The sequence below is a fragment of the Scardinius erythrophthalmus genome (assembly GCF_964197995.2).
Source record: "Scardinius erythrophthalmus genome assembly, chromosome: 5".
Classification (NCBI taxonomy): Eukaryota; Metazoa; Chordata; class Actinopteri; order Cypriniformes; family Leuciscidae; genus Scardinius; species Scardinius erythrophthalmus.
In genome coordinates, this window is record NC_138225.1 from 52064268 (window position 1) to 52087982 (window position 23715).

The window sequence follows — 23715 nt, forward strand, 5'->3', positions numbered from 1 at the left end:
AAGCCATTTTGAGGTCTCAACCAACTGGCAGAACTCCACCCACCTCGCTCTAGCGCTCGCGCCCGCGCCCGCACTTCATGTGATTGGCTTACAAGTAAACAATCCCCCACGTGGGGTGCGTTCTTGTGATTGGCTAAAACAAGGGAGGTATCTGATTGGTCACAGATCATTCCCTGTTTAAAAAAAGGCATTTGTGTGTCAAGCCAAGTCAGGGGAGTCTCAAAATTCACACACAAATGCAGTGAAGTTCACAGACCGCAAGCAGTTTGTAAATCAAGATATATTTGTGTGTGCATCAGAAATAGCCTACATTTCTGAATCTTGTCCTGAGCATTTGTGAATCTTGTGTGCATTTGTAAATTTTGTTTTCATTTCTGAATTGTGTGTGTATTTATGAATTTTGTGTGCATTTCTGAATTTTGTATGCATGTGTGAATCTTCTGTGCTTTTTAAATTCTGTGTGTGCATTTGTGAATTTTGTGCGCATTTGTGTATCCTGTGTGTGTATTTATGAATCATGTGTGTGCATATGTGAATGCAGTTTGTGCATTTATCTTTATTGAGACTCTTTTAGCTCCATATGGTAGTACCTGCCAGGGGTATAACCCCCGCCGGTATAGTCTTCAGGGTCACGGAGGCACACAAGCCTCCCCACCATGACAAGGTAGCAACAACAGGGGAGGTTTCTTTTTGGTGGTTTTTCTTTCATTTTATTTTTTCTTTATTTTTTCTTTAACTAACCTAGATATTGCTGTTGCTAGCTTCTCATAACACTGCAAAGCTACTTTACAAACGGTGGAAGTCTGATGTGTGGCCCGTCTGGTCTGAAATACTTCATCACTACAAAAAGAGAAGCAGTTTTGGTGTCTGGCAAAATTATTTTAAAGAGCTGGAATGTCTGGAAAGTGTGTCTATCCGGTTTTTCATCTGTCTTCTGTGTGAAAGTGAATCATTTAGTTGGTAAGAATGACTTCTGCCTGTAATCTCGTAATCTTACCAACAATACCAATCATTTGTGAATCTACCAGCCCAAAATTTAATCTCACCACATTACTAATGACTAAGATGGCTATTCTGACTTTCTTCTGATGTTATCTGTGGGGGAATGTCATTAGGTAAGGCTTGTTCGCAAAAAAAAAAAAAAAATTTAGAAAGCAACTGGAGGCAAGATTGTGCAATCAATTCTTAAGGTCAATATAAGTCTTTTTGTGGCAAGTGACTTCAAATTTATCGTGTTTATGCATAGGTTAACTTACTGAAAGGACATGAATGTGTTAGTTATTTGGCCCCTGTTTTTTCTACTTGTTACTTTATGGTTTCTTGGCCATCAGTCAATTAGGCCTAGTGTTGAGCTCATTTGCATATTTAAAATAGATTTTTCAAAGAAACTTGTAAAACAAAAATGTTACTTTTCATGTATACTTTCACTGTGTGAGGTTTGATTATGATAGGAGTAAAGGAAAAAATAAGTCCATTAGGGTGTATTTTGGGCATATTCGATTAGTATATTGCTCATTTGCATATTCAAATTCATTTTCAAAGAAACTTCTAATACAAAATGTTTTACTTTTCTTGTAGACTTTTCTTGTGTAAAGTTTTAATGTGGTAGGAGTAAAGTAAAAAGTTAAGCCTATGCGGGTGTATTTTGGGTGCCTATATTCGACAAGTGTATAGCTCATTTGCATATTCAAATTAATTTTCAAAGAAACTTGTAATACAAAATTTTTACTTTTCATGGGTACTAACATTGTGTAAAGTTTCATTTTGATAGGAGTAAAGTAAAAAAATAGCCCCATTGGCGTGTATTGTTGCCTGGCCTTATTGGCACACTTCTCGGATTGATGAGAATTTAACATATTTCCTCAACTAGGATTTCTTAGGACTTTTAGTATGTTGTTCTGGACACCTCATAGAAATGATCTAAGCTGAAAAATAAAAATATTTTACAATTAGTTCTATTTTTGGCTCCACAATGAGTTACTTTGCCTGGACTATTATGTCTATGGAGGTGACGGGGTCAGTCTGCGTGATCAGTCCAGCGGTGACTCGCGTCTATGGCTCATCATTGGTCAACTCAATCAAAGCGCTGATTGGCCTCACATCATCGCAGAAACCCAAAATTCAAAATGCACAAATGTGTATACAAAATTAAAAGTTACACAGAATATACAACCTCTATAAAAAAGGGTCCATAAGATGAATAAAAAACATGTCATGAAACTAGTAAATAAAAAGAGATGCATTTTTTTCCTTGTGCAGTTGCTAGTGTACACTACCCAGCATAGGCGGAGTGTGTGTAAGTCGGACTTGAGACTAGCAATATACAATTTGAGTAAAATTTTTCTCCCTCAAATGCAGTCTGCCTGCTACTACTAGTTGCTTTTATAAAGAAAAGCTGCTCATAATTGCTGATCTAGGATCAGTTTCCTCCACTCCAAAACCAAATGTTAAGCGCGGCTGGGCTGCCTCAGCTGTGGTCTGTGGGAAACGTAAATTGCATGCCGTGCGCACGCACAGAGATAATTCATTTATGCAGGATTTTTTTTTTCGATAAACAATTTTTAAATGAATGAAAGCAATATAATTCATAAATTAAAATGTTTTTATTAAATTGTGATCACTTTAAATACAAATTCATTCATTTTAAAAATTAGTTTATGACACCCATATCCGGCACTCGCCTAAAAACGCGGGTTTATGTGCTTTAGAAAAAAAAGTGATTTAGGCTATTAGGCTAATTTTGAGCTGGCAGCCAATTTAGCTGACATAATGGACATACGGACATTTTTCAAGACAAAGACTTCAAGCTGCAACGATCTAAAGAACAGCCCTTACCCATCCAATTCAAGTGTGCAAATATCTGACAAAAACTTAGAAGCAAGCTCGTCTTCACAGATATCAACAGATACAGCCGGTGAGTCTGGCTGCACCAGGCCTTGTGACCGGATCTTTGAGTGTGTTACCAATAAAAGCAGCACACCTGTGGATTTGGGCACAAAGGAAACTGGACCATCACAACCCTACTTGCCCGAATACCCAAAAACATTGTTCGGTAAGCAGAACCGGTCATTTTCATCCGATTACTATAAGACATATTCATTTATTGAATACAGCAAAGAGGCAGACGCGATTTTCTGCTTCCTATGTACAGGGTGGGCCATTTATATGGATACACCGTAATAAAATGGGAATGGCTGGTGATATTAAAGTCCTGTTTGTGGCACATTAGTATATGTGAGGGGGCAAACCCAACTTGAGGAGTTTGCCCCCTCATAGGGCACTGCAGGTGTTTGGACGCATATGCAGCTGCGATAGCGTCCACTATCCATCTGGACAGACTCTGTTTCAATGCGACGAGACCCTTGGTGCGCCCACCAAATGAAACGAAAAGCTGCTCGGAGCACCGTAAGGCGGCGGAGCGCGTGATGTAAATTCTCAGTGCCCTGACGGGGCAAAGGAGAATATCACTATCATCACTATCGGATGTTGGCAGAGCCGACAGGGAGATGATCTGCGCCCTAAAGGGAGTGCCAATCGCTTTTGGGACGTAACCGTGTCTCGGCTTGAGGATGACTTTGGAGTCGTTAGGTCCGAACTCGAGACACGCGGGGCTGACAGACAGCGCGTGCAAGTCCCCTACGCGTTTCACTGATGCCAGAGCTATCAGAAAAGCGGTTTTGAGCGAAAGGTATTTCAAATCCACGGAATCTAACGGTTCAAAGGGAAAAGCTTTCAGGGCTTCTAAGACCAAAGAAAGATCCCAGATCGGAACCGCGGGGGGTTCATCCCCCATACAGCGTACAGCGGGAGGCTGGGCCAGGTTTGGGCCAGCGCGTCCTCGTTCTTTGAGAAAAACCTCGGGCAATGAGCGTTGTCTCTCGACGCAAATAAGTCGATTTCCGCCCTGCCGAACAGGCGCCACAGTAGCTGGACTGTCTGAGGGTGCAGGGACCATTCTCCCGGGGGAATGTTGTCTCTGGACAGTCTGTCTGGACCGACATTCAGGTGGCCAGGCACGTGTGCGGCTCTCAGCGAGCGCAACGAGTGATGAGCCCACACTAGAAGGCATTTCGTCAGATTGCAGAGATTTCTGGATCTGACACCGCCCTGTCGATTCACATAGGACACCACAGACATGTTGTCTGAGCGGACTAGCACGTGGTGATCCCGTATATGTGGGAGGAAGTGTTTGAGCGCGTTCTCGACCGCTATCATCTCCAAACAGTTTATATGGAGACATTTCTCCCGATCTGACTACAGGCCAAAGACCGGTTTGCCCTCGAACAGAGCGCCCCAACCTAAGTTGGATGCATCCGTCGAGATAACTTTGCGGTGTGAGACGGCTCCCATTGTCACTCCTCGCTGGTACCAGTCGGCCGCTAACCAGGGTTTCAGTGCTGAAACGCAGCTCTGAGTCACTCTGATTTGGATGCCGCCGGACGGCCATGCTCGGTGAGGCACACGAGCGTTCAACCAGCGTTGTAGAGTGCGCATATGTAGTAGACCCAGCTGAAGCACTGCTGCAGCTGATGCCATACAACCCAGCATCCTCTGAAATGTTCTCAGGGGTGCGGTGCTGCCTATCTGGAAAGACGCGGCCAGGTGTTGGATACGGCGCGCGCGCTGTACCGACAGCCGGGCCGTCATTGCCACAGAGTCCAGTTCCAAACCCAGAAAAGAGGTTGACTGACTGGGCAGTAATGAGCTCTTGGTCCAGTTGACTGTGAGACCCAGGCTTTCCAGGTGGCTGAGAAGCACTGATCTGTGAGAGAGAAGTTCCTCTTCTGATTGTGCTAGAATCAGCCAATCGTCCAGATAGTTCAAAATTCGCATGCCCTGACCTCTCAGGGGAGCGAGAGCCGCGTCCATGCACTTCGTGAATGTACGGGGTGCTAAAGACAGGCTGAACGGCAGGACGGTGTACTGATATACCTGGCCGTCGAAGGCGAATCTCAAGAATGGCCTGTGACGGGGTATTATCTGGATCTGAAAGTAAGCGTCCTTCAGATCGAGTGAAATAAACCAGTCTCTCGGGCGAATCTGCGCGAGAATTTGTCTGGTTGTGAGCATTTTGAACGGTCTTCTCATAAGAGCTTTGTTCAAATATCTCAGATCTAAAATTGGTCTGAGAGCTCCGTCCTTCTTGGGCACGAGGAAATAACGGCTGTAAAAACCTGCCTCTCTCAGAGAAGGGTGTACCGGTTCTATAGCCCCTTTGCACAGCAGCTTCGCTATTTCTGCACGAAGTAGGTGTGCTACTTCCCCATTCACTCTCGTCTCGGTTTGCGCTCGAAAGCGCGGGGGACGGCGAGCGAACTGCAGTGAATAGCCCTCTCTTACTGTGTTCAGCACCCATTCTGACACGCCTGGAATAGCTTCCCATGCTTTCGCTTGTACAGCTAATGGCAGAATGACCTCCTGGTTCCGATAGCCGTGATGCACGGGCTCGGGGACCTGATTCGGAGGCGCGGGCGCGGCGCGCGCGCTCTCGGTGCTTGAATACGGCGGTTCGCATACAGAGATGGCTGGCCGTTTTACACACATTGTCCGGGTAGCTTTGGACGGGGAACATTTTGTGTGAGGGAAGGCGCGCGAAAGCGGCGCTGGGGGTGCAGTGTACGTGGGCATGTGTGAGCGCTCGGGGGCGGGCACAGGATTTACACACGGTGAGTGACCGGTAGTGAGGGGCCGTGTAACAGAGCGGGCAGTGGGTAGGAGTGGGCACAGAGCTGTGGACACGTGACCTACATTCAACACTCGAGCGGCTTTTCTCCGCTTTATGAGAGTGGGCTCTGATAGAGACACGGGGGTTTATAGTGCTTATGTGTAGGGGTGAACACAGAAACGTGGGCACATTTTCTACACTTGAAACACATGCGGCGTGAGCCGGGTGACCAGACATTAAGCTCTCTTTGAGATTTCTCTGGGTCGCCGTAAAAACGGCGGTTTTGTGCAGGCGAGCGGGTGATTTTACCGGCTCGTTGGCTGCGGAATAAGCGTCTGCAGTAGCCATGGCGATGGGGACTGACAGAGCGTGAAGCTTTGACGGTAGTCCGGCCGCAGCGGGACTCAACCGTCTTTTCCTCCCTGCTGCTAGGAATACTTTGCGGGCTCGGGCTTCAGCGCGATCTTAGGTCGAGGTCCCCGTGAGGGAGGCGGCCTGTTGCGGCTGGTCGAGCGCGATTTAGGGCGGCCGCCCTGTCGTCGCTGCGAAGACGGAGGTCGAGCTGGACGCTGTGCAGAGCTTTGCGCAGGCTGGTCACGTGGACGGCGTGCGGTTGAGCTCGAGCGTCGAGGCAGGAAAAGATTCATAGCGTGCGTGGTCTTTTGTACCTCCGAGAAGCGGTCGACAATCCTGTTGACCGCTGGGCCTAAGAGGCCGGCGGGGGAGAGCGTGGTGTTGAGAAACATGTTGCGCTCAGTTTTCCTCATGTCGGCGAGCGTCAACCAGAGGTGCCTCTCTGTGACGGTCAGCGATGACATGCACCTTCCAAGAGCCTGGGCAGCAGATTTCGTGGCTCGAAGGGAAAGGTCCGTCGCGCTGCGCAGATCCGTTATGGAAACAGGATCCGAGCCTTTCTCATCCAAAGCACGGAGGAGATCAGCTTGGAGGATCTGCAGTCCTGCCATGGAATGCAGGGCTGAAGCGGCTTGTCCGGCGGCGGAGAAAGCGCGGCCGACAAGGGCAGAGGTAGTCCTGCAGGCTTTAGACGGGAGGGCAGCCTTTGAGCGCCAACCAGAGGGCGGGCAAAGGTGTACTGCGACCGCCTCTTCCACGGGGGGAATGGCATTGTACCCCTTCTCGGCGGCGCCGTCAACCTGAGAGAGCGCCGCGGAGGTATGGGAGGAAACTTTTGCGGAGAATGGAGCGTTCCATGATTTAGAGAGTTCCGCATGAAGCTCTGGCAGGAAAGGTGCAGTCCTTGATGCGGGCGCTCGGCGGCGGCGAGAGAGAAAGCAGCCGTCAAGCCTGTTCGGCGCTGGTTCTTCAGGCGGTGACCACTTGAGGCCAAGCTGGTCAACGGCCTTTGTGAGAAGGCGCAGAAGCTCCGCATCCTCGCCGGCTCGAGAACGGCCGGATTCCTGGACTGACGAAGTCCTCGCTGTCAGAGGCCAGGATAGAACAGCTGTCAGCGGCGGCATCCTCATCCAGTTCATCTGCCTCATCCCAGATTATAAAGGGTCTTGATTGCAATATATTGTTTATATGTATCATATAATGTATCATGTATCATATATACATATATGATATACGCATATATTGCAATATATTGGAAAATATAAATATTAAATCCAATATATGAGAATATATTGCCTAATATAACACATAACATATTTTCCAATATATTGCAATATATTTTTGTTTGGATGTTGCAGCATCCATTGTTGACATATTGCTCTATATAGGGAAACAAGGACTTGCACTGAGAGGGCACGACGAGAGAGAAACTTCTGCAAATCGTGGGAACTTTTTGGAGCTGTGTGACTGGTACGCCGGACGTGACAAGCTTTCTGCGCTCGATTAAAGGCCCCGTTCAATCTAACGAGCCCTGACACACAAAATGAAATTTTAGAAATTGCTTCTGGTTTAGTCAAAAACAAAATAATCCGCGGCATCAAAAACAATGTTTTTTTTACTGTTCTAGTGGACGAAGCACAGAGTTTTAAAGAGGAACAAATGGCCGTGTGTGTGAGGTAGGCTACACAGAGAACACATAAAGCACTTTCTGGATGCGTGTAGAATCTAGGCTAGGCTACTCTTTACCCATTGTTGCACAAAGTTATGATGGAGCGGCTGTCATGTCTGGTCACGTAAACGGAGTTCAGCAGAAACTCCGTCAAGACCATCCATCTGTGGTGTACATTCACTGTATGGCATCCTCGAGAGTCTGTATGTGTTTTTCTCACAACCAGGCACACACCATGCATACCAGTAGCACCAAAAGGAGCTCGGAGTTAAAGCCGAATTGACAGCACTCAGCGACACGCGATGGGCGTGTCGATGGAAAAACATAGCAGCTGTCAAGACTTCAATAAGAGCCCTGCTCTCCACTCTTTCCGAGCTCTCTGTTCCACCTTATCGTAGGTTTGTTGAGGCATCCGGTCTCTTAAGCCATCTCAAGAAGGCCACGTTCTGTGTGTGTCTTTTGGTGTTTTACCATGTTTTCAGTATGATCCATGTTGCACACAAGGCACTACAAAAGAAAGACACGACACTATCTCAGGCCTCAAGTGTCATGGAATCTACAATAAACGGCCTTGAGAACATGAGGACCACTGAAAAGTGGGACGAATTATGGATGGAGATTGAAGCATTCTGTAATTCACTTGACATTTCAGTCAGTGAAGATGAACGCGATCTTACGCATAAACGAACTGTGAAAATAACTACTACGTTGGATTCCTCTGTTGTCACAAGTTCCCTTGGACAAAGAGAATACCAAACAAACATCACACAAAGCATGAAAGAGAAATGGGCCCAACAGCTCTATTTTCCTGTTTTGGATACCCTGTTGGGTGAGTGTCAGTCCCGGTTTTCCACTCAGACCATGGGAATAGCAAAGAGTGTGGATGCAGTGCTAAAATGTGACCCAGAAGGCGCGCAGTTTCTTTTAAATAAATATGCGACCACCCTCTCTATCAACCTAAATTGGCATGTACTGAGATGAATTTACTGAAACTGAACTCACGTCACTCATCTCCTGACTTCGTTAAGGAGGCACTCTCGACTGGATTTTATCCAAACTTCAAAAAACTTTTCAAGCTGGTTCTAACATTACCGGTGGGGACCGCAACATGCGAGAGATCTTTTTCAGCTATGCGACGCGTAAAGAATTGGATGCGTTCAACAATGGGCCAGGAGAGACTTTCATCCTTGAGTCTGCTGCATATTGAGAGTGAGATAACCACAAAACTAAACAACGAGGACATCATCAACGCATATGATGCCAGGTCTAAACGCAGGATTTTGCTGCATTAGGTAAGGCAGTGTTTATTTATATTGGCTGCCAGGCATACAGAACTGCTTCCTTTTTTGCAAAAATTAACAGTTTGTAAACGTATAGTTGCGTTAATAAAAAATTTGTTAACGGGAGCGTTTATACCGGGATGTTTAAGTTGTTGCTGCGACACGTTGGTTAAAACTGACATGGTTATAGGTGGTAGGAAATCTATTTAAATGCATCAAGGGGAAGCGCACATCTTAGCCTTACCCTGGAGTTGGTTCACACTCTGCCTATGCACAGCAGTTGACAAACTTAGCAATGGCCTTCCAGTATTCCTGATCGTACCCTTTCAATACAAGTCCAATGATGGCAGTATCATCAGAGAACTTCTTAAGGTGCCCGCTGTTTGTATTGTACCTGAAGTCCGGGGTGAAAAGAAAAGGAGCGAGTGTAACAGTGTTGTCTCTGTGCTGTGTTGTGTTTAACTCATGATGGACACCAATTCATGCTTTATGATGGATTTTTATTCTGTTGATCACATCAGATTCAGGAATCACCCTCGTGCATATTCTATAATGTAAGTGACGTGAGCATTAAACTTGATATTACAATCTAACCAAAATCATATAAAATACTTCTAAACACAAGTGTATAACTCAATATTAACCCATAAAATGGTTATACAATTCCTACAATATATTTCACTCATGGAGCACTCACTCAGCGCAGCCATTCACTCTCTCGGCTGGTGCGAATATATGACCTTACCAGAACCAGTTCATCATACTAGCAGATCTGGGCGGAGAGTGCGATTAAAGGGACCTTACATGAAAAAAAAATGTAGCAAGTGGAAGCAGATATTTGACCCGTTACACGAGCACTGAACCCTGTGGGACCCCCGTGCTACAAACCAACACATCACACACACAGGTCTCACACACTGTGGTCTGTCAGTGAGAGAGTTGATGGTAATGCAGCAGATGGCGGTCGACTCCGGCTCCTAATAGCTGAGCCCTGAGCAGTGACGGCTGTATTGAAAAAAGAAAAACTGTATTATGAATTTTAAAGGCCAGACAGGTAGTTTGTTGAGGTCAATTTATAGAGAAAGACTACACGCCTGCGTACATATTCAAATGCGCATACCTATAGACTAAACACATCCATGTGCACACCATCGGCATTTTCACATATTTGCGCTGAGATAAAGTTTTTTTTTTTCTTTCTTTTTTTTTCTGCACCTTGGAACCTATTTCAAGGTTTGCGTTCTCGATCCTCCAAACACTGTTGTCATGTGGATGAGCGGCCGAAGCGCGTTATTGGTTTTCTGTTAGAACCAAGGGGGTAATCCAGCATCCGGAAAGCGTAACTTTCCTGGGGGCTGCCATTGGTTAGCAAGCCATCACCTGCTGTTAGCCATCCATTGACTCCATTCATTCATTTTGGTGTCACTTTGACAGCGAGTAACTTTACATCTGAGGCTTTTAAAGACTCTATTTATCCATTGCTTATTCAAAAGAAACACGACAATGTATAAAAGGTTCCATTACCTTGTATCTTGCGTTATGGCCCCGTAGAAGCAGTTTGTGTAAAAAATAGGCTAACGATTGCGTCATAACCACACGACTCTCTGTCGCACAGTAGAGAAATTACTGTATAGACAGAAGGAGAAGCTCGCGGGCAATCGGGGGGGCGTGGAGGCATAAAGTCCGATAAAGTCAAGCCCATAGAGAGTCATAAAGTTACTCCTGCTCCTATTATGGACAGCTCCTACTCACGCTCTCCGTCTCTGCAAGTTTCGGAAGGGAATGAATCAGATTTCTCTCGGCACAGCTACAAGAAGACTTACAACTGTCAGACAGGTTGCTCACGTCACATCTACGTCGTCAAGCTCAGTTTGAGTGCGCAGTACGCTCAGCCATCAGGAAGTGAGTGCTTCTAATTGATTTCACTTTTCTCCGTTGAACTTTATGGGATCGCTGTGTCCATTTCTTATACTGTATATGGTTAGAACGGTGTCATGTAAGCGGCCCCAAAGTTAATAACTAATTATCTTTGCAACGGAAGTGAATCAATCAAAACTAACTGGACACTAACTTTATTCTAGAGTTGCTGTAAAGCCAAAACAATCTCTCTTACTGTAATTTCCTATTATCTCTGTAAAGCTGCTTTGTAACAATCTATGTTGTTAAAAGCACTATTGATACTTTGCAGTCACGTGACTACCACGGATACCTGGCGGGCAACAAACGGGTATTTTCAACGTTGAGTCCTGTAGTTCCAGGACTTTCTAGTAGCTATCAAGTCTGTTAGCGAGCTAGCTGCATAACTATGGACTAGGATTAACTCCAAGGTAGCTAAATTGTGTAAAGCAGACAAGTTTTTTTTAAGATAATCAAGCAGTAATAATTCCTCCGTAAATAATCTAGCTCTACTGTTGGGTCATCTCTGGTTCTCATTAAAAATCATAGATATCGCAAACCTCAAAACCTTTGATGGTAATTTGCACAGACGTGTGTAGGCTATAGCCTACTGTGAAGGTTGCTTATCTCATCTGCGGTTAGTGCATCCAGTTGCACAACAACTATCTGGCATGTCGTTTACACCTCAAAACACCAACTTTTGTATAGTAAAACTGGCGACCCTTGATTAGTTTACTGGGTTTCGTTGCTGGAGAACGACGTTCTTGCCGGCCAGCCAGTACTTGTGACGTCACGTGCAAAGTATCAATATAAATGAAGGTGTTGAAAGTGCTGGAGAAATCACTGCTTCACTGCGTGATTCTATAAGGCTTCAGTAATCAGAGGAAACAGGAGTTAGTGAACCGGATCGATAGGGAGCAGAAGAGATCACTTTACAACATCAGGATTTATTCATTATTTAATATTTCCTAGTAATTTCTGTCCTTTCCTCTTAATGACTTTTGACCCTTTCAGTTATGAAATTAAAAGTGGTCAAAACAAAACAAAAAGTGGACAAAACTGAACAAATGAAGGCAAATAAAAAGAATGACAGACAAGAGTGAAAGACAACAAAAGAATAATCAAAACAAATAATGAAGAAAAACTGATGGACAAACAAAAGATGGGCTCTCCCTAGGGGGGTCCGGGGGTATGCCCCCCCGGGAATAAAAAAAATAAAAAAAAACTATTAAATGGCATTTTCTGGAGAGTTTTGTGCAAAGAAATGGAGAAATTGAGTCTTACATGATATGTGAAAAACTGCAAGGTTAAGAGCATATACTTTGCATTGTTGTAGTATCAACAGGTATTAGGACATTTAGCATTTACATTACTGTTAATCAGCAGTGGTGGAATGTAACGAAGTGTGCAGTGCGTATGCGGTGCGTGTTGCAGTGCGTTTGCAGTGCAGGAGCAGCACGCGCAATAGTGCTTTCACATATGCTGCGTTTGCAGTGCGTGCTGTAAGCTGTACCACAAATACATACTCACTATTTGCATTTCAAATCCAGAAGTTATCAGCAACTTTTATTTAAAAAAAGTTTTTTTGTCAGCATTGCGATTCTCTTTGTACACATATACTGTTTAATAGACGTATTCACGTTTAAACACAATTTAAACAACATATTATTAAATGCATTACTTCTATATAATTATATATTAAGTTGCTCAAGCAAGTGGTACAAATATTTTACCATGCAGGCTACTTATATTAAAATCGCATAGCCTACATTTTAAATTAAAACTTAAAATTGACAAAAACAGCAGACTCATACCCTTGCCTTTCTTTTGCATAATTTAAATCTTTATACAATAAATCTAGCATTTCACAAAGAACTTGTTTTTCCACCTCCACGAATGAGACGAGTGTTGTTCATTATGTTGTCTTGTTGAAGTAAATAGAATTTCCCCTCGATTTACCCCGGTCTTAACGTCTCAGCATTGCGATTCTCTTTGTACGCATATACACTCTTTAACAGACGTATGCACGTTTAAACACAATTTAAACAACGTCAGCCTATTATTCAATGCATTACTTCTACTTATATTAAGTTGCTCGAGTAAGTGGGCAAATATTTAACCATGTATTTATATTAAATCGCAAACATTTTAAATTAAAACGCAGACAAAAACAGCCGACTCTCATGCGTTTTCTTTTTCATTTAAATTTTAATACAATAAATAGGCTAGCCTATTGCATATCACAAAGAACTTGTTTTTCCACCTCCACGAATGAGACAAGTGTTGTTCATTATGTCACCTTGTTGAGGTAAATTGTAGCTTTCCTTGCTTTACCCCGGTCTTAAAATGAAAAAAAAAAAGTATTTAAATACATTTATGGTGAGATTACTACATTTTATTTAATTAATCGCATTTATGGTGAAATTGCTACATTTTCAGTTCAATCTGTGTTCATTTTGACCACGAAACATGCGCTGTCACTTTAATTCAGCGTTTGCAGCACAGCAAAAATAGACTCGGTGCGGAAACGATCTCTGCGCTGCTGTATACGCACCGCAACTGGAACGGATCGACGGACTGCAACCGCGTGCAGTGTGAAAGCTTTACCCCCAATTTCCACCAGATGCGTAACGGCTGCGTTACGGCTCCGGCACGGCGGCGGAGTCAATAGGTTTCCATTAAAGTCAATGAGTGTATTTCCACTGAATGCGGTACAGCTGCGTTCCGACTCCGGCGATCCGCAGCCCTCCGGAGCAGATACGCAGAGCTTCTATTTTTGCCGGATGCCGGAGAGCTCCGCAGCAATTCAGCACTTATATCGCGCGATCTAACGTGAATTCGCGAGATCTCGTGGGTCCTCGTGCTTTCAGCTGTCAGTCATGGCCGCAGCCGTTCCGCAACAAATACGGACCTGGTGGGTATTGACGGACGACGGAACACGGAGCTGTCACGCAGCGGAGCCGTTCCGCAGCCGTTACGCATCTGGTGGAAATTGGGGGTTAACCTGTTATCATGGGTACGAAAAAAATACGCACCGCATACGCACTGCAAACGGAGTATGTGTGAAACGGGCGTAAGTTTCTGTAGGCCTACTTTACTTAAGTAGAATCAATAGTGCATACTTTTGACTTTTACTTCGTTAAATTTTGCAGCAATTATTATACTTTCTACTCCACCACATTTCTACAACGTTTCGTTACATTTTCGTTACATTTTCTGATCAGTTTCCCCCCCTGCCAAAACAGGGATTGAAAAAAAATCTCCTGTTTTCGGTGCTGATGCGGTGGTGACGCGTTCATGTAACATAAGGGTGGCGCTGCCAATAAAGCACCTAAAAGCTGTCACAAAGAACCGGCAAATGTAATGATCATGAATATGTAAAATATAGCAAGGAGACATTTTAATTGTTTATTAATAAACAAGTGTTTTCTGTGTCAGTGCCCTGCATAGATGAAGTTGACATGACTCGCGATCTTCGCAGTAGTGAACGCGCCAGAGAGAAATGCACATTTCATACGGATTACATAGGCAGAGAGTAGCCTACTCTGTTTTCTTTCGTTTTGAATTGTTCTGTTTAAAAGAAGACATTTTAAGCTTTCTATAGATCTATTTATCAGGTCTGTCAGACAAGTAGGCTCCCTTATACGCTGAGTTTCTGTTCATTTATGAGATGAGAGTCCAGTTCACGCGCCGGCGCGTCCGTGTCGTGATTATTTATTGTCTATATAGTATATTTACTTCTTATTTATTAAATCCATTAATTAAAATTAAGATACAATTAATACAAAACGAAATTCATTTTAAAGAAAGGCTTTGTGCTTTCTGTTTGACGTCTCAGTGAAAGTTTTAAAGGTGCCATATGTCATGTCTGGCAAAAAAAAATCAAGTCATACTCCACATTCCATACCAGATGGGGGCAGTATACCTCCAGAAAGTGAATTGGTCTATGCTCCGCCCCTACCTTCTTAGCTGCACATATACAAGTTAAAATAGGGACAACATCTATTTAGAGTGTTACGCTGCCCGCCTGAAGCTAATTTAGCAGCATATATCAAGTTTGATTTTCATTAGCAATACCACTTCTAGCTAAGTTATCATTAGTCACCAAAAAACATTCGGTCTCATTACACCTTGCAATGTTTTCCGTTACGTTTCGTGCGTCCAAGGGTGTGTAAAGCAGAAGCAGCCTGGCCAGCGGCGGAGTATGCGCGATCCGTGAGTGCTGAAGACGTTCTGCACGGCTTTGATGGGTGCGCAGGACGACACAAATGGGCGGCGACAGCTTCTTCCAGTGGCGGGAGCTTTTTCCTCAGCGCCGTCAACAGATAGAGCGTTACTAAAACTGTATACACCGCCGCCGACTTGAGCTGCAAAGAAGCTCTGGCCGCCCTGTCAAGGACGCTTGTCAAAAAGTACGGGGAAACTTGACCGCTCTGAATATAGTGAGTGAGTGCGCGCGCGCGCGGCCGGGGCTCGCTCTCTCTCTCTGCTAGTTCTTAGAGGCAGAAGAGCGCGTGCGCGCTTAAAATGTCATATTTTGGTATGATCGTTCACCCGCCAGTGTGGCGGATAGCTTTTTGAGATTTTATTTGTGCTTCAGAGCGCGGTTTTTTCCCTGCAGCGGGTGGTGGTAGGGGTCTCTTGCCAAGGGCTTCAGCCATCCTTCCGCTCTCTTCCCTGAACTGAAATGTAGTAGTGGGCTGTACTTTCCACATCAGGTTCAAGTACGCCCACAAGCCGTGCGAGTTATTCGTGTATTGCATGTTTGGCTGGTGGTTATGTTGCCCGTATACCGCCTCCCATGGCCGAAACTGGTATTACGACACCTGTCGGGCCGTGGCTAGTAATGCTAATGCTAATTAAGGTTGATATCTCTGCAGCACTATAACTTGACATTTTTTTAATGACATCATCGCCCTTATTTCTTCTCATTCTTTTGATGTGTGTAGCTCATTTTTGGGATATTTTTACCTCAATTGTTACATATGGCACCAACCCTCTGGGCTTCTTCGCCCGAAAACGGGCGAAAACTTGAACGTTTCGAATTGTTTAATTTTTTTGCTTCATCGGATGGGGGTGAAACTTGGTGACTTTTCTTTTATTACCTATATGAACACACAAAAAAATCAAGGAGATGATTCTGATATGTTAAAGGGTCGTAAAAAAAAAAGTCACACTTAGCTTCCTCCCGCCCGAAAACGGGCGACATAGGAAATGAATGGGAAATGCGAAAAAATAGGAAAACTCAGAGAAACTTTTGGTGGTACAAGCTACAGATCAGCCACTGTGCTGAAAAAAAGTGTACAGCAATGAAGGGGTGACACTCTAGAACATCAAGAGTGCAAAAAAGACACCCTCCCCCCCACACACACACACCCACACACACAAACACACACACACACACACAGAGAAATGAACTGGTAAGACTGAAACAGCAAATTTTGCCCCAAACTATATAAAAATGATATAATCATAATAACTCCAAAACTATAGCAAGGAGAGTCAAAAGGTAGGTATCGTTTGAAAGAACTCTTTTTAAATTTTTTGAAAATATAAATTACATTACATTTGGACATTGTCCCGCCAAGAAACGGAGGATAAAAGACAATATATATATATAATTTTTATTATGATTTTGCATATCTTTCATATTTGTCATGGAATAACTCAGGAAGGAAATAAGGTAGGAGGAAAATTCTTTTTTAGTGAAGTCCCCCTACATGTTAGCTGCATCTGGATAAAAAAATAATAATTTTTGGATAAAGGAATCAAAAATTACAGCATTTTGAAAAGAGATAGCCTTTTTGTACAGTCTTTCACACCCCCTCATGGGCAATTTTTTCTCCATGAAGAATATCTTGTCATAAAAGCAATAGATTATGTTAATTTTGGGCTCATTTTAATTGTAATAATATGCTGTAAAAAATGAAGTGCCATTTTCAATTATCTGAGAATGTTTCATGAGCTGTATGATGTTTTTGACACATTGCAGTACATTATTTTATAGATTATGAAAAAAAGAGAAATTCTATGTATCAGCAAATAACTCAGCAATACTTAAGAGTTTTTCAAAGTGGATACATTCACTGTAAAGTTCAGACTCTAAGCTTTCAAATGACATCAACTTTGTGTTTATCAAGGCAAGATTTTTGAAAAATATGGTAATAAATATTTTCGCAGCTAGGTGGCGCCTGCTGGCGGTACACTTGGTTTTAGAGGGATTACTCAGCACTCGTTAGGAATTAATACATTTAATTAGATGCATTAGAAAGCTGAGATTCTAAGCTTTAAAATGATATATAATTTGTGTTGTTCCATTCAGTGGTTGATTAGTAATAAATTGTTTTCTTTCCGAATGGGAATAAATCAAATAAATAAATAAAAAAGCTATAGGCCGCCTATGGGCGGTTATAGGACATGACACAAATTAATAAATTTTGAAGCCACTAGGTGGCGCTCTTCTCACTTGAAATATTTTTTTTTTTAGGCCTGCACTCTAATTTGATGTGAAATGTTGCATTTATTGAAAAATAAAATAAAATAAAAAAAATAAAAAAATATATATTAATTCTAATGGAAAAAATAGCTCATTAAAATTACATAATTAATGCAAAGTATCATAAAAAATTCTAAAAATTCTATATAATAATCAGAAAACATTATAGAACAAAACAATATTTGATTGGTTATCCTAGGACAAAGTTAAGTACAATTTTAAGGCTTCGCCCGTTTTCGGGCGGGAGGAAGCTAAGTGTGACCCAATTATGAAGAAGCCCAGAGGGTTAAACAGTCTTTTAGTGCCGCTTTTGTTACACCCCTGAACAAGGGGAGAAATAATCACAAGAGTGATATGGGTGTTTCCTCACTGAAAACTTTAGTGTTATATTTTTGCAACAATACATTTTACAAATCAACAGATCTACATCTTTTACAATAATACATTTGACAGATCAACAGATCTACAGCAAATAGTAGTTTTGTAGGGTATATGGCTTATTCAAGTCACAACAGCATACTCTATAATTCACTGGAACATATACTCATTTTGTCAATATAACTTTAGCTGTCAATCAAGCACAAAGTAGCTTTAGCTCAATAAACAATAACTACATTTACCAAACATATAAGTGCTTGAAAGACATTATACAAATAACACAGCAAAATAGATTATTAACTGCGAATCTGTTAATTCACAATTGACATATAAATGGCAGCTGTTCTCGTTACAAAGCTATTTTTCTCTGTAACCGTGCGGGGGCTCCGCTCACACACGCACATTTTAAACTCTGCAAACTTAACTCTCACTTACTCAAAATGTTACTAAAACACACCTTCAACACTCTTGACATGTGAACTCATTATTACATTTACTCAACTCAGTTTTATATCTACAACGTACCTGAACAAGGGGAGAAATAATCACAAGAGTGATATGGGTGTTTCCTCACTGAAAACTTTAGTGTTATGAGGAAAAGACCGCGATTTCCCCGGAGAAAAGGGTTGGAAGACAAAAGCAATCAATCACGGGCGCATAGATTAAGATCACTTAGGCGATCACAGATTAACACTTTTTAACACAATTATATGAATTGTATAAATCCTTATTACTAGTACTGAACGCATGAGCTTTTTAACCTTAAATATTTTAAGATACTCACAGTCATTTATTTACTAAAACCTTTTAACCCATAACAGTACAGTAAGTAGCCTATTTTCTTTAAGGCCCTTGCACACTGATTCCGAAATTCGCGTCCGAAATTTTCGCACGTTAAAAATTAAATACGACCTCACGTTGTCAATCACACTTGTACACTGCCTCCGAAACTTGCGTTCATCAAAAAAAAAATCTAATCGGGCTCGATTTTCTGCGTTTTTCGCATCCCTAACAAGGGTTTGAATGGTGTTTTGACAGTTTAGAGCCACAGAATGACGCATACGAAAAAACGCATGCGAAAATTTCGGATTCAATTTCTGAACTTGACAAAATTGATCTGCTGCTGCAGCGGCGGCCAGCAGCTCATGAGGTTTTTTTTGTTTTTGTTTTTGTTTTTTTTCAAGGCAGTAGAAGGTTCTGGAACTTTTTGTGCGCTTCCACATCCCGCGCAACTACGGATCTCCCAGGAACATTCATTATTGCTGCGTACATTTATCCATGTCGGAGTTCTGAGTAGTAGCCTACCAAGATGCGCATGGCATGCGCGAGTGGTGCGCGATCATGGTCGACTGACAACGAGATTTAGCAGCTGAACAAGAATACGGCCGTGTCCCGATTGTTCGCATCACTTTCATCAAATTTTATGTGACATAGCCTAATTTCCAGTAGGCAACTGACTGCAAACGAGCAGGCTTATGTGCAGGGGCTGAGCCCCGGAGAGCTCCGGCCCAATTTAACCACTGACTAGTATCTTTAAAAATGTACTAGTACCAAAAGAATAAGCACTAGTATCTAAAGAATAGGCACTAGTATCTAAATAATAAGCACTAGTAGCTAATGAATAAGTACTAGTACTTAATGGAAAAGATACTAGTATCTAAAAAATAAGTACTAGTAGCATGAAAATAGATACTAGTAGGTTTTAAGGATTAAATGTTAAAACGGCTTGCCGTATGCGTCCTCGATAAAAGGGGCGGATCAAGAACACATCCGGGGATTTGAACTGGCCTTGGCTAGATGTGAACTTTGAATTGGAACAGTACTTGGGCTTGGCCCTTTATTTTACTGTCTATGGCTTGGCCAGCGACAGCATGCATATTGAGAAACGGCCTACGTCTCTCTCTCTCGTCACTCTGCCATTTTAAGCAGGAAAATGCGAAATACGACACGGAAAAAACAGAGCATCAAAGTGATTATCAACCATTATAAAGGAATTTACGTGTAGTTTTTATGATTTTAAAGCTGGAGGATTTGAGAACCTGTATCTTGTAAAAGTTGATCAAGGTGAGTGTTCGTGTGTGACTTTCTCATATTAATATGAATCTCTGGAGGACATTTTACGTGATTGTTTGATATGAAACCTTTAATAAAGGGTTTATTTCACTTCAATGTTTCCTTTGTGTTTCGTGATGTTTGTGATTCTTCAGACGTTTAGCTTTTGCGTTACATAGGCCAATTCACAAAAACGTCAACAAACAGTTTTTTTTAATCGGATCAGTGTGTGTCGATTTGGGTCGGGGTTTGTTTTCTTTTTCACCTGAACTTGTTCAATCAGTGTTTCTCGGTGTCAGTTATTTTTCATAAAATTCTAAATCCAACGGTCGACTTGTTTGTGTGTGTAAAGACCCAATGAGCTTGAGTTAACGCAGTCACATGTCATGATCCTTTTTCTCCCACACTCCAGATATGTTCAGCTAAATTATGAAAGTTGTTTAATTTAATAATTTATATTTATTTATATTTATAATAATTAATAATGTTTTTCATTCAGAATCAGTGGAGGAGATCAAACTCATCAGATTCTCCTGCAGCTTCATCATGGCTGATTCACAAGGATCCAGAGATGGAGATTTTTCTCCAGGGTAGGCACTTTCAACAAACATTACATTACTTCCACCACCACACACACACACACACACACACAGGGTTGCCAACTTTGGGGCTTTGGCTGGAGTGAGACTCTGTAAAACTTCAGTGCGCGCGCACAGAGAAAATTTTTGGCAACCCTAACCCTAATTTTAAAAATGTCAGTCCTTGTTTACTTAGTATAAACCCTGATTTATGGGAAAAAAAAAAAAAAAAAAAAAAAACCGAATAGAATGGAAACATGTTTTCAAAATGTACAATTAATTTATTGATTGATCGATTGATATAATATAATTTGTAAGTCGCTTTGGACAAAAGCGTCTGCTAAATGACTAAATGTACATGTAAATATTAAAAAAATAAGATAGAGGTGATTAAATAACAAACATGTAAAACAACAACATCAAAACAATAAGAAATCTCAAAACAAAAGGGACACATAATAGTTACTCCATCTCCCCAGAAAACCACATCACAAGTTTCACACATTAGGCCTGTTGTAGCCTATGCCACAGTGGCAGAGTTGGCCTGCTTCACCACCTCTGCAGGAGCTCGTATCTGAAGCAGGGTTCGATCCGTTCATGAAACGTAATGTGTCTGTCATGTGACAAATGCACGAAAGACTCGGTAAGTATTTATGTTCCCTGTAAATTATTTTTGGCTGCATTATATTGATTTCTTAATTCAGAATATGATAAAGACTGCGTAGGTGGATGTGTTCATGGAATTTGGCTGTTAAAAGTATAACATTTAAAGCCCCTTGCTATCAAGAGACAGTCTGTTCCTGGTGTCAGTCTTGTTTTGGCCAATAACTGAAAAGGTTCGCTCAGCATCCCATTTGACTGTGGCAGACTCAACACAATCTGGGCAACCTTTCATAATTTGGGGAATTTTAAAATGCCACTTACCCGATTTGACAAAACGTAATTTGTACCATGAGCCTATTTTTATTGAGCAAATAGCTAGCCCACATAACGCACGTCAGACAACGTTCGCAACTATAGTCTGTACGCTCGGCACACAGACTGATTAGGCAAGGCTACGTCTGAAAGGCACACCATTTTATTATCTGCTTACCTTGATTGTCATCCAAACTTTCAAACGCGCATCAGTGGGCTCCGACTCCGAACCTATGCTCCGAACTCTCTCTGAACTTTTCACACGCAACTGAAGTATCAGGTGCAAGGTTTTCAGCGAATCAACGATCAGAGAATACTGCAGTGAGAACGTTGTAGGCAGATGTTACAGCTGTGTGCCTTAAACTCCTCTCCTATCATTAATACGCTGTGGTCTAGTCTAGTAATCAACAGAAAATTAACGGATTGAGAGGGGAGAAACGTGGATTTTGGCGTGACATTTCTTGCGTGTGCGTGAGAGCGTGAGATTGATGCTGAAAGCGTGAGTGTCACGCAAGATGCGTGAGAGTTGGCAACCCTACACACACACACACACACACACACACACACACACACACACACACACACAATCAAACACACACAGATCAAATAAATTTTACTGAAATAATGTTTTTTAGCCTATTTTTGTTTTGAAACTAACATGAAATATTAAAAAGATAATTGTTTCCTCAAAGTACTTTTTGACGCTGGATGAATGTAATCACAGTAATGTAAAGGATTAAACTGAATCTGTTCTCTGTTTCAGTTCAGTCCAGCAGAAGAGCTCAAACCCAAAGTCCAGCTGTGTGTCTATGAAGAGTAACCGCTCTATGGATCCGCCACTAAACTTTAAGAGTGGAGACAAACGGCCTGATCTCAGGTATATCATTTCTATAAAAGATGTGCTTATAGCATAGGCGCCGATACCGTGGGTGCTCCGGGGCTCGAGCACCCACGGAAAATACCGAGCACCCACGTGTGCCGGACTGCCAGTAGGCTACATTCATTTAAAATTAAACATAGCAGTTGGTGCTATGTGAAGCGTCTGTCACACTGTGATTGGTTATGTCGCTGTCAGTCGCCTGCTCCATATCCTTTCCACCAATCACAGCGTTTCTCGGATGAAAGCGCCTCTTTAGTGACCCCGCTCTGTACGCAGAGACACGTTCCTCCTGAAGAATTAACCACAATGGTGAGTCAACAAATCAAATTTATACTGTGTGGACTTGTGTGACAGAGTCCTGCACTGGTTCGGGTACCCGACGGGTGACCCGCAAATTTTACTCAAACGGGTGTAGGTCGGGTCGGTCACGGGGGAAACACGGGTTTAAAACAATCACGTGCAAACGTAAAAATATATGCACATTTTTAGGAACACATGTACAAAAATATGCCTGTATTTCAAGTTAATAAAATAATTTAAAATCCACATCAGTTTATTTGAGCCTTGAGCCCACGCCCTCCCAGGACTCTCTATACCTACTTTCACTTTTAAAAAGTCATCATAACCGCGCGCGCGATCTGCTTGCAGTCGAGATGGATGCTGAGGAGTTGAAGAAAATAATAGCTAGTGAAAACTGAAGAAAACAATGTTGTGAAAGGCTTAGCTGATCGCGGTTACGTGTCAGTTAAACTTTTCATCTCCAATCCTGTCTGTAGCCTATAGTGAGAAGTGGCGCTGTCCTGAGTTGAAAGATAGCCTACTTTACGGCTTTATTATCAAGTAAATAGGTGTGTGTAGTGTTCGTGTCGGCCTAAGGTTCTGAAACGCAAACATTTTTTTTTTTTTTTTTTTTTTTTTAAAGGACGTGCTCCCATGAGCACCCACGGAGGAAAACATAAATCTGCGCCTATGGCTTATAGTATGACACTTTTGAATTAGAATCATATTTTTTCAAAGTCAGTCAGTCAGTCTGATACTAGCAATGACATCAAGTAAATGTAAGCTGAGATTTTTTCCACCTTTATATAATGGAGTAGGTGTAAAATTGAGTGGATTGTTTTTAACTGCTGGTTCAGGGCCCATATTCATCAAGCTTCTCAAAGTGTCATTTTAGTCTTAAAGGGTTAGTTCACCCAAAAATGATTTTGGAGTGATTTACTCCAACTCTGAGCGAACTCCACAGGGCTTCTCAGGTGCTGCCTGCGAGCAAATCACTCCGCCCAAGTAGCAGTGCTTCGCCTTCTGAGAATATAGTTCCCAGTATGTATACGGTTAGAAGATGGCTGTCTCATGTGACCTTGTTATTTGTGCACGCTGTGACTATACAAATCACAACATGTAAATAGGAAAATGTTGGCGTTATTTTGTCACTTATTGGGAGCAGTATGCTAGCTGGAGCCGTTTATCTCCAGTCTTTGTGCTAAGCTAGGCTAGCGGTGGGTATGTCAGACAGAGTTATGGCACGCATGGAGATGAGAAGGGTATGTATGGA

General features: G+C 42.4%; 1 protein-coding gene across 4 annotated transcripts in view; it reads left to right on the forward strand.

Moving 5' to 3' along the window:
- Positions 1–23715, forward strand: part of LOC308690614 (NACHT, LRR and PYD domains-containing protein 3-like) — a 195272-nt gene that overhangs the window by 5322 nt on the left and 166235 nt on the right. For 3 of the 4 annotated variants that reach the window (XM_081365192.1, XM_081365191.1, XM_081365194.1), the window contains exons 2-3: positions 20290–20380; positions 22047–22160. In XM_081365192.1, coding sequence (XP_081221318.1) covers positions 20290–20380; positions 22047–22160 — 205 coding nt within the window. Of the gene's footprint in view, positions 1–19681; positions 19803–20289; positions 20381–22046; positions 22161–23715 lie in introns of those variants that run through there. The other variant, XM_081365193.1, reaches the window with a different exon arrangement.